Consider the following 15,799-nt stretch of genomic DNA (forward strand, 5'->3'; position numbering starts at 1 on the left):
GCGGCCCGCTGCCCTCACCTCCCAGACCATTCCCCAGACCCCCGGTGGGAGCGGGTTGGAGAGTGAACATTCAAAATCAGAGGTCCTTAGCCCTTTGAGGAATGGGGGGCCAGAAACTCCATTTCTGAATCTGATGGAAACCCTGGACCCTCTTCCTTGGAAATTACATATAATCATGTTGTCACAGTTTGTGTATAACTTCAGGGGACTCCTAGACCTTCCAAATCCTATCATGAAACTTTTAAGGTACATGCATCCCAGGTTAAGGACCCTGTTTTCAAGGTTTACTTATAAAGACAACAATTATATAAAGAAACAGCCACTCTCTGATCTCCTCAAAAGGCTTATTTATAACAATAAAAGTGTAAGATAACTGCCCATTACTGAGCCCTTGTATGACTGCACTTTATACACTTTACCTTAGCACTTATTTACATGTATTATCCTTCTCCTTTTACAGAGAGAAAACCGGCACTCAGGGGAGTTCAGGAACTTGCCCAAAACACACAGCTGGTAAGTGACAGAGCCAGGGTTTGAAGCCAGATCACACTCAAAACTGCAAGCTCGGGGCTTCCCTGGTGGTGCAGTGGTTGAGAGTCCGCCTGCCGATGCAGGGGACACGGGTTCGTGCCCCGGTCCGGGAGGATCCCACATGCCGCGGAGCGGCTGGGCCCGTGGGCCATGGCCGCTGGGCCTGTGCGTCAGGAGCCTGTGCTCCGCAGCTGGAGAGGCCACAGCGGTGAGAGGCCCGCGTACCGCAAAAAAAAAAAAAAAAAACAAAAAAACCCCCTGCAAGCTCTTTCCACAATGTTACACTTGCCTCTAGATCTCTGCACATATGTTGTTTGACCTTTGAAAATAACATTGATGAAGATTCCCTGTGGGCCACGCTATCATCCAGGTGTTCATTCTAATTTCCACCTGGAGTTTGCATTGGATGAAGAAGGACCATGGACTTGGATCCTCACCTTGGACCCAAAGAGTTGCATCCTCTGAGTCCTGCTAGATGTTAGGTGCTTGAGTTACGTTCACTACTACCACGTGGACCAAGATATGGATCCAGCCTCTGTATTTGGGGTAAAACTTGGGCTGTGGATCTAACCCTCCTCACTCTGATGTATGGCTCTAAAGCAACCTCTGCCGCCCCTGAAAGGCTGGCATGTGTCAAATAACACTGGTGCCACTTCCAGTTTCCCTCTTCCTCTGGGCAGCCAGGAAGCTCAGAAGCAGCTTTCATGCTCCATTCCAGATATGCTTTCTTTTCATCGAGGTACTTGCATTCTTCCAGCTTTTCTCTGCCCTATTTCTCCAAGTTATTAAGGTTATTGCATTTTCCTCTTTTGTAAATTCCCTCATTACCATTTTGGGGAAGAAGCATCAGGTATTATGTAAGGAGAAAGATGAATTTACTTGGTCTGCCAGAAAAATCCATTTGGGGGATCCTGAGTGCTCTGACTAGCTGTCCACTCTGGTCGCATTAAAGGATGTTGCTAGGTCTCTACTCTACACTGTGTCACCCTCTCTGAGACATTGGCTCTGCCCCGGTGACAAGAGGAATGGTTGTAGTGACACTGTAATGACAACAACTAATGATGAAACAGGTGTCGGGCTGCATGTTCAAATCCATCCTGGGCACTTCCTGGCTCCTGTGACCTTGGGCAAGTCACCCAAGCTTTCCAAGCCTCTGCTTCTCCATCTTTTAGATGAAGACCATCATAAAGCAGAAGTCTCTCTGTTGAATCTCTATAGTAACTGAAAGCATAGACAGTGGAAACAGGCTGCCTGGGTTCAAATCCAGACTCTACTCCTTCCTACCTGTGTGACCTTGGGCAAGTTACTTAACCTCTCTGTGCCTCAGGCATCTCATTTGTGAAATTCTGGTACTAACAACACTCATCTCATGCTGTTGAGGAGCAGGCACTTGTAAAGCCTCCAGAACAATATGTAACACACAGCACAACTAAGAAGCTAACAATTGTAAGGAATTTGCCATCTCCCCTCGGGGCCACCCTTCCCAGATGCCTCCTGCTCCCCAGTGCTGCTCAGGCCAGACATTAAGCTGCCACTGCAGGTGCAGAGCACGGAGGAGCTGAAGGCCTTGGATGGTCTTACCTTCAAACAGCGGGGCAAGCGCAGGAGGGGATTCACACCGAATTTCAAGTAGAGAAAGTCCAAGGGCAAGAGGCAGAGCATATCCATCTGAAATCCCAGCAGGACACCACAGTGCATAAGAGAGTATATAACTCCCAGGGCTGTGGGCTGGGGTGAGTGGCAGGGGTCTCCACCTTCAATGGAAAGGTGAGGTCAGAATGCCCCTGGAGGGGCTAAAATTAGGGCAGGAGGCATCCTACCAACGAGCTCCAGCCTATGCTGGTCCTGGCAGGAACCACATCACATTGGCCCCAAAGCACCCAGGGACCCCAGAGATACCACCTCCCAAGATCCCTGGCACACACCTTAAAGCGCTGAGATCTCAGATAATTGTCGCGCATCTCCTTTTTGTCTGTCTGGAATAAAATGGAATACTGACTGTGAAATGGTCTGAGAGCTTAATCCCTGACCCCATGGGAGGAGCGATGGAAAGCCCTGCACAACCTCCACCTTCCTATTGAAGTAACAGCCCCATGGATGTGTAGCAGAATGGACAAGCAAAGCTTCAATGAAAGCCTCACAGTCTACAGATAGGGAGGGTCGAGCTCCCGGGGGTGGCATGGTGGGTGAGGGGGGAGGTTGTCCAAGGGCACTCAGCTCAATTCCAACTTCTTGGATGGAAAGCAGGGACATTGAGCTTATTCTCTCTTACCTGGACCATTTGCAACCTTATTCACTGAGGAGCTGGCCACTGCTCTGATCAGACCAGGAAAGAGGTTGCTCAGGGAATTCTCTTTCCTCTAAATTGTTTTAGAGGCTCAAACTCAACTTGTCTGCACAGTGGAGCAGGCTCTGCCAGCATGGGATTTTGAAAAGTGACATGCACAGGGAGATGGGAACTCTGCCAAGTCACAATCAGGACTTAGGTTTTCTCCCTAATAAGTGCACCAGAACACAGGCTCCCAAACTGGTCTGGGTAGTGCTGCAGGAAATGTTGACTGTCAGCAGATACCTGTGCTGAGCATTCTGCATACATCACCTCCATAGATCCTCACAGCAATGGTATGAGGTGGGAGCGATTACTATCCCCATTTTACAGATGAGGAAACTGAGGCTCCAAGAGGTGATACAGTTGTCCTGGTTGAGCCGAGATTTGAACCAGGTCTGCCTGTTCTAAAGGTCATTCTCTAGGCCACTTCTTCATCTCTCATTGCATCAGGTGGTCCAGGAACCATTTCACCCATGAGCAAGACTTGATGTGTGTAATTTGAACGTATCAAAGATGTGTGAAACAAGCAATGATGCTGTTGAATAAGCATGGGTGGACGTCCTGAGATTTCCTTGTTCATTTAGCTTCTGGTCCCTCCCAGCGTCAGGGGTCAGCCCCATGAATGCTCTGGCTGCAGGGTCTGCTCCCAGCCACCCCCCCACACCTGTCTGTGACTCACAATGATGTCCCCGCCTCTGACAAACTGCAGACGCAGCTGGAACACGGTGATGTCCAGGAGGTAGATGAGGTCACACAGGTAATCCACCAGCAGCCAGAGGTGGATGTTGTCCGGCATCTGGTAGGGGAAGGCCCAGCGCACGGGAATCAGCCAACAGTTCCAGTTCCAGGCCAGCACCACGAAGAACAGCCACAGGATGTACATCAGGTCTGCAGGGGTGGGAGGGGCCAGGAATATGCTAGAACGTCAGCCAGAGAAGGGCTCCTCGCCACGGGATGAAGGTGGGGCTTTCCTCTTCCCACTTGACTGTCTGCACTTTCCTACAAGCCCTATATGCGGCCCTTCTGTAATTTTGGCGGGGGGGGGGGGCGTGTAAAACTATCGTTGATATAAAAATAAATCACGGCTAGGCCCTAACAAATTGAGTACTCTGAGTAGGGGATATGGGATATGGGGTCATTACTAGTTAACAGACAGCTAACCAGAAAACACTTCTGCTCTCATCTTGTTGAAATTTTTCCAAAAATGTATTTCCTGCCTTTGTAAATACACAACAGTAAATAATGCATAGAAGATGGACAGATGGATATACAGATGGACAAGTGCATGGATGGATGGATGGATACTGTAGGTCACCTGGGCATTTTATCATTTATCTATTTATTTTTGTTTTTAATTTTTTTGACCGCGCTGGGCAGCCTGTGGGATCTTAGTTCCCCGACCGGCGATCAAACCCATGCCCCCTGTAGTAGAAGCGCAGAGTCCTAACCACTGGACCACCAGGGAATTCCCCCCACCTGGGCATTTTAAAGGACCAATGGACACCAGGGTTGAAGTCCTGCCCCCCAAATGACTTCTTGTGTGTCCTTAGGAAAGTCCCTCTCTGGCACCTGTTCTGTCCTCCTCAGAGAAGTCATAAGGAGAAGTCAGATAAAAAAGGCAGGGCGATCCTTTGTAAACTGTGAAGTACTGTGCACATATGAAGCGTCGTTATTCCTGAAGAATACAAAATGGGCTAAAAGGCAAGTGAGAGGGACTTCACTTTAGATGCTGGAAGAACTTTTCCCCTTTTCTGCTCAGAGCAGCAGCTCTGGGAAGGAGCCAGGAAGAGCAGAGTAGAAAAAAGACTTGGCCAAGAGTCAGGAGTCCTGAGTCTGCCACTGACTAGTTGTGTCTTTATGCCAGTTAACTTCTCTGTACCTTAGTTTGCTTGTCTGTTAAGATGGGTATGATCTTATGTTCCTAGTTCAGGGACTTCGTTAGTTTGGGGCCCTCCCTTGCACTGCCCCCACCCCCTCCCATTCTCCTGACCTCTCATGTGAAATGTGGCAACGCCCACCGCCTTCCCAGGACTCACTGGTCATCGGGTCGATGCTCTGGGGAAACTGGCACTTCTTCCAGGGGCGGTGTTTGAACTTGCAGCAGAGCATTTCACAATAGTGTTCCTCCTCCACCTGCCCCGCTTCAGCTGGCTTCACATCCAGGGCCGGCTCTGGGGCTTTCTTGGCTGGGGCTATGGGATGATACTGTGACCCTCTGACCCAGCCCTGAGGCTCGGGTAGAGGATGCAAAGAGAAGGCTCGCAGGACTTCCCTGGTGGCGCAGTGGTTAAGAATCCACCTGCCAGTGCAGGGGACACGGGTTCGAGCCCCGGTCCGGGAAGATCCCACACACTGCGGAGCAACTAAGCCTGTGTGCCACAACCACTGAAGCCCGCAAACCACAACTACTGAAGCCCATGCGCCACAACTACTGAAACCCATGCACCTGGAGCCCGTACTCTGCGACAAGAGAAGTCACCGTAATGAGAAGCCCGCACACTGCAACGGAGGGCAGCCCCTGCTCGCCACAACTAGAGAAAGCCCGCACGCAGCAACAAAGACCCAACGCAGCCAAAAATAAATAAATTAATTAATTAATTAAAACAAAAAAAAGAGAAGGCTCACAACTGCAGACTCTGGAACTGAAGCTGAGGGGGCCCTGGCACCATCCCATAACCTGCTATAAGCTCTGGGTGCTCTCCTGCAGCAAACCACAAAGATCCTCCTTAATAGCAACCTGGGCACCTGCTCTGAACTCTTACAGCTACCAGTCTGGGACTGCTTCTCAGGAACTGCCTAAAATGAGGTGTTTCTGGGCAAGTTGGATGTTTCAGTTGAGTGTGTGCTTGTGTGTCTGTGCTTGGACCCCTTGGTTTCTCTGGAGGGCTAGGGGCATTGGTACCCAGAACTTCCACCACCCAGGGCCAGAAATCAGGAAAACATTGTTCTAGGTTTTTCAGAGCAGAAATCTCAGCTGTCTCATCTCTAAAACAAGACACCAGATGGGATCACAGTTTTCCTGTGCATCTATGGTGATGTTGTTGGTGACCTAGAAATTGGTTCTTACAGGTTTAATATGGCTATGTTTCCAGCTTTAGGAGTGTGAAGTCAGGCTCTGCTAGGTCCACTGTTGGCACCATGAGTTCTAAGGCACAACCCTCCTTTGAAAAGACCTAGAAAACCTCCCTGGCGAGACAGCATGGTTCTTATTTCCTCCTGGCACTTTGAAAGCAGGAAACTTTCAGGTAACCTCATAAGAATATTGCAATGGAGGCCTCTGAAAAATAAGACTGTGTAGTTCCAGAGTGGGTTACGGACACCATCTAAGTGCAAGACCATGAGATACATCCCAGGGTGGACCACCTGCCCGCCAGTGGGAAAGGGGCAGGGGGTCAACAAGGGAACTTGCCCTGTGGGAGGGAGAGCCAAGTACAACTGGATCACTGGTCAGAACTTTGACATTCTTTCCTCCCCTGGACACGTAGCTAAACCTGTACATAAAGGACCTCAAATTCCAGAGAATGGAGATCTGGGCTTCTCTCAAGCACCCCAACCGTTTCCTTGGGGCCACCCTCCCCAAGAATTGACAGGGGCCTTAAGGGGCCCCACCCCACCCCTGGTCAGGTGGCCCAGCCCCAGCTCTGGACTCACAGGGCTTGGGGCTCTCTTCATCAGAGGTGACATCAGGGTCGATGAGCTTCTCCTTCACCTTCTCCGTCCGCTCCTTGAAAAGCTTCACCAGCTCCTGGAGCCGGTTGTTGATGAGGGCGCTGGTCTGGCTGTCTGTGGAGGCTGCGCAGTCCTGGTCACTGAGGGAACACCACCCAGAGCTGAGCGGGCTGCCTGGGGAGGGACCTCTGCACCACCGGGCAAGAGCTGAATCTATATCCCACCTGGCCTTAGGGGGTAAATCCTGGCCCAGTCTTCTTCTGACATCAAAACATCAAACCCACCTTAATATCTCCTGGGAGGAAAAACACCCGGGTGCCCAGCTTTCAGAAAACCACGAATGCTCTGATTCAGATGGGCAATTCCAAAAGAACTCGGATTCCACTTGTGATTTAGGGGGAAGCTCTGGAACTCAGTCCAGGGCTGTTAGTCTCAGTTTGGGGTTCACGTGAGATACAGGACAGATCAGAGAGGGGACAGGGGCTACTGTTTTAGGCTTAGGAAATAACTGATGGAAAAAACAGTGCAGGGAATTCCCTGGCTGTCTGGTGGTTAGGACTCTGTGCTCTCACTGCCGAGGGCCCAGGTTCGATCCCTGGTCGGGGAACTAAGATCCTAGAAGCTGCACAGCGCAGCCTAAATAAATAAATAGATAGATAAATAAATAAATATTAAAGACAGTGCAGATACATTATTCTTTTAGTTTATAGGAAATTAAACTGCATGAACTTGCAGCAAGGGAGAGACAGACACAGACAGAGAATGAATGAGAGTCTTCCGCTCAGTGTGTGTCAAGAGCCCTGGGTGAGCTGAGACGGGCGGCCGTGTGAACCAGCCTATGTTCTATGTTCTCCTCTGAGTAGCCTGTGATCTGCTTGCTGAGCTGAGGGTAGCACTAATGTTTACAGATCTACTGGTTTTTTTCATACATTGAGGCACTGAAACTCAAGCCAGCTACTCTTCTTGTGCTCAGTTGAGGGAGCTAGCTGGAGAAAATCAGTGGGGGGGGGGGGTTCATAATGAGAGATAGCGCTGGGGGGCAGAGGAGACACGAGCTGCTCACCCACACCCACTCCCTCCTGCAGGGAGGGGTCACCACGCAGCCAGCGACTACGTTGCCCAGGTGTGGCCGTGCGAGCTCTCACGGGTGGACATGCTAGTGCAATTCCGGGCCTCCTTGTGGAAGAGCGTCCCGGCACTCCCCCTTTCTAGTGGTGACCAGCAGGGTCTTGAAAGCCACACAAAGGTGGCAGAGCCACTGTTGGCTGGGGCCCTAAATGACTGCAGGGGGCAGAGCCTTCCATTGACCTGAAACACACCACCAGTGACACAACTGTGACATATGAGACGTCTCGTTCCTTAAGCCACTGAATCATTGAGGTCTATTTGTTATAGCATCTTAACCTACTGAGGTAATACATGGGGTTCCATGCTGACCACCTTAAGAGTTTTCAAAGGTAATTTTTATTATTGTACCTGATTTCTGGCTTATTTTCTGATATTAAACCCTAATCCAACCCCTACCCTACTGCATAAGATGTGACTCCACGGTATGCTAAAATGGATCACTGGGCTATGCGTGAGGTTTGGGTTTTTTCCTGCTTCTTTTGCTTTTCTGAACTTTCCACAATACTGTTAAGCATAAACTCCATAAAATTATGGACAGAAAAAAAGACTGGAAGGAAAGTATATTGTCTCCTAAGGTCACTCCAGAAGCTATGGCTGGAGAGGAGGTGAGGATCCCAGGCCAGAGCCCAGGACTGGGGTATTCACTGTCACCAGCCTACATAGACCCTTCAGGAAAACACCTCCCACTGGCCCAGCCCTTGTGACACTTCGATGTCAGAGACACAGGTCCCGATGCCCTCGTAGTGGCCTCTAAACATTGTTCCACAGACCAGTTGCATCAGAATCAGCTGGGGAGCTTATAAAGATGTGGATTCCCCAGGGCCCACTCTCTGTGGTTCTGGACACAGCTGGGCCCAGAGTTTGAGCCCATTCTGCAGACCAGATTTTTCAGAATTTCTGGGCTGGTCAGAAGCAGCCTGGGCAGGAGACCCGGCCCTCTCTTACTGCCGGGAAGCCACTGGCACAGTCTGCCTTGGGGTGGAAGATTCTAAAAACATCCATTCTCCCCCCAACTCACCTCCCTTTGCTTACCCATCCCCACCCAGACTTCTGGTTCCCTGAGACCCCAGAGATAGCCCCCGCTTACTCAGTGCCCTGCGGGCTGGTGGGGTCTGAACAAGCGACCACGGGCGATACAGCCAGTGACAGCATCTTGAGCTCTTCAGCCTCATCATCTTGGGAGCACAGCCTCTTCCTGCAAGAGCACAGACATGGAAGGGAGGGGCCTTCAGGGAGGCAGGGGCCGCGAGGGGGTGAACCAACTTTGAGCCCTGCAGATCACCCAGAGCGAATCCTGGGGGGGAGGTGGGGACAGAGGATGGTGCTGCCAAAGGGTCCTCACTTGCCTGCAGGGAAACAAAAAAGAGAAGAGGGGACACATCCAACCTCTGGATCTCGGTCTCTGCATCCATTCAATGGCCTAGCATAAAAGTAACAGCACTGACTTGGGATCAGGCAAACCTGAATTTGCACCCCAGCCCTGCTTCTTCCCAGTGTGTGACCTTGGCAAGTTACTCAAACCCTCTGAGCTGCCTCAGTTTTCCCCCTCTATAAAATGGGACTAAACCTACCCAATTCAATGAGGTGCTTATCACTCAGTCAGGTCTCAGTTTAAACATCCTTCTCCCTTCCACCTCCCAGTCTGAGGGCACTGCCCTTCCCAGTCCACCCCGTCCCCTTCTCCATCACACCACCCTTCCAGCTACTGAGAAGGTGTGAGGGCTCACATTCCATCATATTAACTCTCCTGGAAGCTCAGCTTCTCTCCCTTTGCAGATGTGCCCCTGGCTGGAAAAGCTGACACCCATGGGCCATGAAGTCTGTTTTCCAGCTCATGGTGTGACCTGGGGAAAGCCCATCCCCTCCTGGAGTTCCCGCTTCCCTATCTGAAGAATGAAGGCTAAATTATGTCCATGTCCCCATCATTCAGTCCAAGTCTGCCACAGAGTGCTGCATTTGGAATCACTGGTGTCTCAGCTTTTGGTGTCTAGATTTGAATCCACTTGGTACTCTTCCCATACTCAACCACTGTGACTCAGGATTCCATCATTAGGGCTTGTAAAGGGATACAGTCAGAGGGATGTGCAGCATTTGCTTTATTCCACAAGGCTCTGAAACCACCTTATTACCTTCTGCCAACTCGCCTAGAATGGCAAAACTCATGGGTTCACCTCTTTTACGCTCTAATTAAAAGGATGCCTGCAAACAAGAAGACTGGGGCAAAAATCTCACAACTGGGACTTAAACTCAGGCCTCCTGCTCCCAGCCCAGTGCCCTCTCCGGGCCTGGAGAGAATCAAGAGTGTGGAACTAAATCAGCAGCTATGCTCCTCCAGCACCGCCCAGTGCCTGGCCCTGTGCTGAGCACCTCACATACAGTAGCTTGTTGAATTTTCATAATCCTAGTAGACAGGGGACGTTTGGGATTCACTCCAAACCACAGCATTGCACTGTGAGAAGGGCCCTGCCCGTGCGCCCCTCTGTTTTGGTGGCTTTTCTGCTCCCATCAGTTGCCCCCAGTGCTCATTCCATCCCGGACCACAGGCAGCCGCGCTGGCCTCTCATGTCAGGCATCAGAATTCCTTCTTGGCGCCAAGCTCAGGCTGAGGCTTCCCAGTTTCTCACAGTCACATTCTCCTTAGCACTCTCTGGAAAAATCTTGTGTGATTACTTGTTCATTGTCTATCTCGGCCCCACTGGAATGTCAGCTCCATGAGGGCAGGCCCCTCTCAGGCTTCTCCCTGATGCAACCACAGCACCTAGAGCAGAGCCTGGCACATAAAGGTGTTCAGTAAATGTTTGCAAATGAATGAAAGAATGATAATAAAAGGAGCCTCACAGACCCAGCTCATAAGCAAAAGGCAGGAGGCTTTGATTCTTGTCCCAAGTGATCTTAGTCCCCTCCCTCCTCCCGAATATCCACCTCTAACCCAGCCTGTACAGTTTCCCTACCCTTATAAAGGGAACAGAGGGAGGTAGACCAGATGTCTACAATTATGGTGGTGCTCTGTCTTCTGCTCTCTGTACTCTGTGCATGACTCAGTGAATTAAACGTGAGGACTGATGTGTCTGTGAGCTGGGTGAGATTATGACTCTTTTCTCCACATCAAAATCCGGGAGCCTTCTGTTTGCTACGCCCAACCATCTCTGTTTTGACAGTCTTCTGACCTCAGCTGAGAAATTACTCAAGGGTTCATGGATAAAAGCAAGAATTAATCAAGAAAAAAGAACCATCCCGCAATCTAGCCAGCAAAGGAGATGCACTGGCAGCTCCCCTTTAGCTTAATTAACCATTCACACAGCACTGTACTGCAGTTCACAGACTACCTACAGCTCTATGCAGGCCCTCTCTCAGTTACCTGGCTCAGGTTGTCCAAAACCAACTCTAACCATGCAGCAACTAACCTATCTCGAGAGGCACAAAAACGCACACAACCCTGACCAGGAAACCCACTCTCGAGAAAGGAGCCCAAGGACAGAGGGCAGAAGACCAAAGAGATATTTGTAGCACCACTGTGGACAGTATTCAACAACAGAGGATTGTTATGTCTATCCTGGCACATGCAGCTGGAGGATGTCAACACAGCATCACAATGGGTGTTAAGGAGACAGGCTAGCAATATGGAAAAGGGCTCAATAAATAAGATGTGGTCTCAAATGAGATACGATCCAATCACTCCTTCAACTAAAAAGCATGGGCCCACGGACAAGGTATGAAAGAGAAGGCAGAAAAATAAAAGTACCACCTAGAGCGGTGGGATTAGGGATGGTTATTATATCTAGTATTCTTTGGTATGTCCATTGTATTATTTAACAATAAAATTAGCCCTGTCACATTTATTACCCCCTTCAAATGTACAATTGAGGGTATTCTGGACAGGACTTCCTCAGAGAGCTCTTTCTATAGAGCCTGAAGCCAGAAATTAGGAGAACTGAAAATGGTGGGGCCATAGTCCCAGCACTGACAGCAACTCGCTGAGTGACTTGGGCCAGCTTCTTCCCCTCTCTGGCCCCAGTGTCCTCAAATGCCAAATGCACAGGTGGCACTGTGCTATGAAAAGCCCAAGAGAAGCATAAAAGGTGACCTGAGGCTCCCTGTGGCTGATCCTGGGACCCCAAGTGTGTCGCATTTGGCAGGAGACGGGGGCAGCGGCATGGGAGAGGGTGGATTCTCCTCCTCGTTGAGGGGCTGGCTGTCAGCATCAGCGTCTTCCACCTGCACTTCCGGGTGCTCTTCCGTGGCAGGTACTGGGGAGAGGAAGGAGGCACAGCGTCAGAGAGAAGCCAGGTCCCAGGGCCTTGCTGTGTTCTACAGGGAAGCCACAGAAAGCGTGTGTGGAGGGGCCTCTGGAAGCCTTGCCTCCCAACAGGGCCCACAGGAGAGATCCACGCAGGGGGCGCAACAATGCAGAGCCCGGGGCCCTCTGACAGTCACGCCCATGCCAGCCACTAACCCAGGAGCCACAGAAGAAGCCACAATGCCACAGAAGCCACAGGAGCTCCTGGACACAGCCTGGAGCCCAGCTCTCCAAAACCCAGCCTGGTTTCCCTGGGCCTGGAGAAGCATCAAGACCCTGGGGTGGGTGATGGGGGTGCATCACTCAGATAGAGCATGGGGAGCCTGGGGGTGCCACGTCCTAGGGCCTGGCCTGGTGCGGCCTGGCTCAGCTGCTTCCCCTCTCTGGACCTCAGTTTCCCCATCCCAAGGTAGGAGTGACAAGGCTTTCCCAGGCCTGTGGGGGCATGAGACACGGGGCTAAAGGGCCTCACACTCTTTTTATATTTGACTTACCATGTTGTGTCAATCTCTGCTGTACAGCAAAGTGACTCAGTTATACACATATCAACATTCCTTTTTTTCATATTCTTTTCCGTTATGGTTTATCACAGGATATTGAATATAGTTCCCTGTGCTCTACAGGAGGACCTTGTTGTTTATCCATCCTATGTATCATAGTTTACCTCTGCTAATCCCAAACTCCCAGTCCTTCCCTCCCCACCCCCCTCCCCTTTGGCAACCACCAGTCTGCTCTCTATGTCTGTGAGTCTGTTTCTATCTTGTAGATAGGTTCATTTGTGCCATATTTAGATTCCACGTGTAAGTGGTATCACATGGTATTTGTCTTTCTCTTTCTGACTTACTTCACTTGGTGTGATAATCTCTAGTTGCATCCATGTTGCTGCAAATGGCCTTATTTCATTCTTTTTTATGGCTGAGTAGTATTCCATTGTATATATGCACCACATCTTCTTTATCCATTCTTCTGTCAATGGACATGTAGATTGTTTTCATATCTTGGCTATTGTGAATAGTGCTGCTATGAACATAGGGGTGCATGCATCTTTCTGAATTATAGTTTTGTCTGGGTATATGCCCTGGAGTAGGATTGCTGGATCATATGGCAACTCTAGTTTTAGTTTTCTGAGGAACCTCCATACTGTTCTCCATAGTGGCTGCACCAATTTACATTCCCACCAAGAGTATAGGAGGGTTCCCTTTTCTCCACACCCTCTCCAGCATTTGTTATTTGTAGACTTTTTAATGATAGCCATTCTGACCAGTGTGAGGTGGTACCTCAATGCAGTTTTGATTTGCATTTCTCTAATAATTAGTGATGTTGAGCATCTTTTCATGTGTCTATTGGCCGTCTCTATGCCTTCTTTGGAGAAATGTCTATTAACGTCTTCTGCCCATTTTTCAATTGGGTTGTTTTGTTGTTGTGTTGAGTTGTATGAGCTGTTTGTATATTTTGGAGATTAAGCCCTTGTCTGTCACATCATTTGCAAATATTTTCTCCCATTCCCTAGGTTGTCTTTTTTTTGTTTTTGTCTTTAATGGTTTCCTTTGTTGTGCAAAAGCTTGAAAGCTTGATTAGGTCCCATTTGTTTATTTTTGCTTTTATTTCTATTGCCTTGGGAGACTGACCTAGGAAAACATTGGTACTATTTATGTCAGAGAATGTTTTGCCTATGTTCTCTTCTTGGAGTTTTATGGTGTCATGTGTTATGTTTGAGTCTTTAAGCCATTTTGAGTTTATTGTTGTGTATGCTATGAGGGTGTGTTCTACTTCATTGATTTACATGCAGCTGTCCAACTTTCCCAGCACCACTTTCTGAAGGGACTGTCTTTTCCCCATTTTATATTCTTGCCTCCTTTGTCAAAGATTAATTGACTGTAGGTGTGTAGGCTCTCTATTCTGTTCCATTGATCCGTATGTATGTTTTTGTACCAGTACGATGCTGTTTTGATTACGGTAGCTTTGTAGTATTGTCTGAAGTCTGGGAGAGTTATGCCTCCTGCTTTGCTTTTTTTCCTCAGGATTGCTTTGGCAATTCTGGGTCTTTTATGGTTCCATATAAATTTTTTGATTATTTGTTCTAGTTCTGTGAAAAATGTCTTGGGTATTTTGATAGGGATCATATTAAATCTGTAGATTGCTTTGGGGAGTATTGTCATTTTAACAATATTAATTCTTCCAATCCAAGAGCATGGGATATCTTTCCATTTCTTTGAATCCTCTTTAATTTCCTTTATTAATGTTTCATAGTTTTCAGCGTATGTCTTTCACCTCCTTGGTCAGGTTTATTCCTTGGCATTTTATTTTATTTTTTCTGGTGCTGTTTTAAAAGGTATTCTTTTTTTACATTCCCTTTCTGATATATCATTGTTAGCGTAAAGAAATGCAACCGATTTTTGAATGTTTATCCTGTATCCTGCTACTTTGCTGAACTCATTTATTAGATCTAGTGGTTTTTGCATGGAGTCCTTAGGATTTTCTATATATAGTATCACGTTTTTGCATAGAGTGACAATTTTACCTCTTCAGGGTCTCACAGGAGAGAGACACGGTGCAGCGGGGACGTCCCCCTGCTTCCCTGAAGACCTTGAGAGAGGTGAGCTGGAGGTGGGCCAGGGGGGTGGAGGCAGCCAGGACAAGGGCAGCTTCTCAAAAATGCTCAGGGCCCTGGGGTGCCCCCAGCATGGCCCCCAGGCAGCAAAAAAACACCCTGGTCTCAGCATCCATGAAGCTGTCTCACGGAATCTGGGAAGAAGAAGGTGGTCCCCTTACCCCCTGCCTCGCCCTGCACAAGACCCTATGAACTCAATCACTCCCAGGGGAGGGCGGGGAACTCCTAAGCCTGATGTTTCATTTCCTGCCAGCTTGGCAGAGTAGAAACTCAAAGTAGAAATTATATTCGTTTATATTATACTGATTTATAGAATAAGAATACTATAATTCCGCATATAAAGAATATCTTATGCTTAAATTGGTTTAGAGAATAACAATGTTTACTGTTAAGCACTTCCTATATGCCTGCTAGGCATTAGTTTCACTAAACTCTAAGCGCTCTCTATATATAAACTCCTTCATCGTTCCCGGCCACTCTATGAGGTCCCTGTTACCATAGTCCCCATTTTGTGGAGAAGGAAACCGAAGCACAGAGAGATTAAGAAACTTTCAGCAGAGCCCAGATTTGGACCCAGGCAGCCTGGCTCCAGAGCTGAAACTCTTATCCCATCCTGAGGTTGGTGACCAACATACGTAGAGGCCTCTGTCAAAATGAAACCTCGGCTGAGAGGTGCCAAGCAGCACCACTGAAATGGGAATAATGTTCTCACCACATGCTGTCACCGCCTTGTCTGCAGCATCTAAGATCATCGTGTGTCCTACTGTTTAGATTGGGCATAGGTAGAAACCATATATAAGACCCGCAAACTATCACCGAAGGACCTTGCTCTTGATCCTAGATTAAATGTTTTAGAACCAAGTCTGGGGAAGAAGGCCTTGATTTACATCTCTCTATTAATCTGTGTTGTAAATTCGACCACTACCGTGACCAATACCAAGCCTTACATAAACCCCTGTTTTTTAAATCTTTTAATTATCTGAAAGATTGTTTTGACTGACAATATTTTCTATTTCTCTACTTGTTTTACTTTTAACGGCTCATATAGCCATTTTATAAATAGTCTGTATTGATGAATATTTAAACAGCGCTGCAGTAAACATCCTTGCCTATTCATCAGTAAATAAAATCAAATCATCACGTGTCAACGACAGCCGGTTCAACCCCCCGTCCCAATGTGTCGCTGGGACTATTTCCCAAAGTGTGGGGCTCCCAGGGACCAGAGAAGGCACAC

At 48.6% G+C, this 15,799-nt stretch overlaps 1 protein-coding gene across 1 annotated transcript in view; it reads right to left on the reverse strand.

The window, feature by feature from the left end:
* The window catches only part of CNGB1 (cyclic nucleotide gated channel subunit beta 1), a gene marked incomplete at its 3' end in the record, with an annotated part of 67,894 nt that overhangs the window by 23,013 nt on the left and 29,082 nt on the right, over window positions 1-15,799 (reverse strand). Inside the window, exons 16-22 of the mRNA XM_089902477.1 lie at window positions 11,742-11,904; window positions 8,745-8,852; window positions 6,512-6,669; window positions 4,897-5,052; window positions 3,540-3,748; window positions 2,457-2,507; window positions 2,113-2,199 (exon numbers count right to left, since the gene is read on the reverse strand). Of these exons, the coding sequence (XP_089758603.1) occupies window positions 2,113-2,199; window positions 2,457-2,507; window positions 3,540-3,748; window positions 4,897-5,052; window positions 6,512-6,669; window positions 8,745-8,852; window positions 11,742-11,904 (932 nt within the window). The remainder of the gene's footprint in view (window positions 1-2,112; window positions 2,200-2,456; window positions 2,508-3,539; window positions 3,749-4,896; window positions 5,053-6,511; window positions 6,670-8,744; window positions 8,853-11,741; window positions 11,905-15,799) is intronic.

This window comes from Delphinapterus leucas, chromosome 20, assembly GCF_059928025.1.
Source record: "Delphinapterus leucas isolate spDelLeu-1000000601 "Yukka" chromosome 20, BTC_Dleu_Yukka2, whole genome shotgun sequence".
NCBI classification, from domain to species: Eukaryota; Metazoa; Chordata; class Mammalia; order Artiodactyla; family Monodontidae; genus Delphinapterus; species Delphinapterus leucas.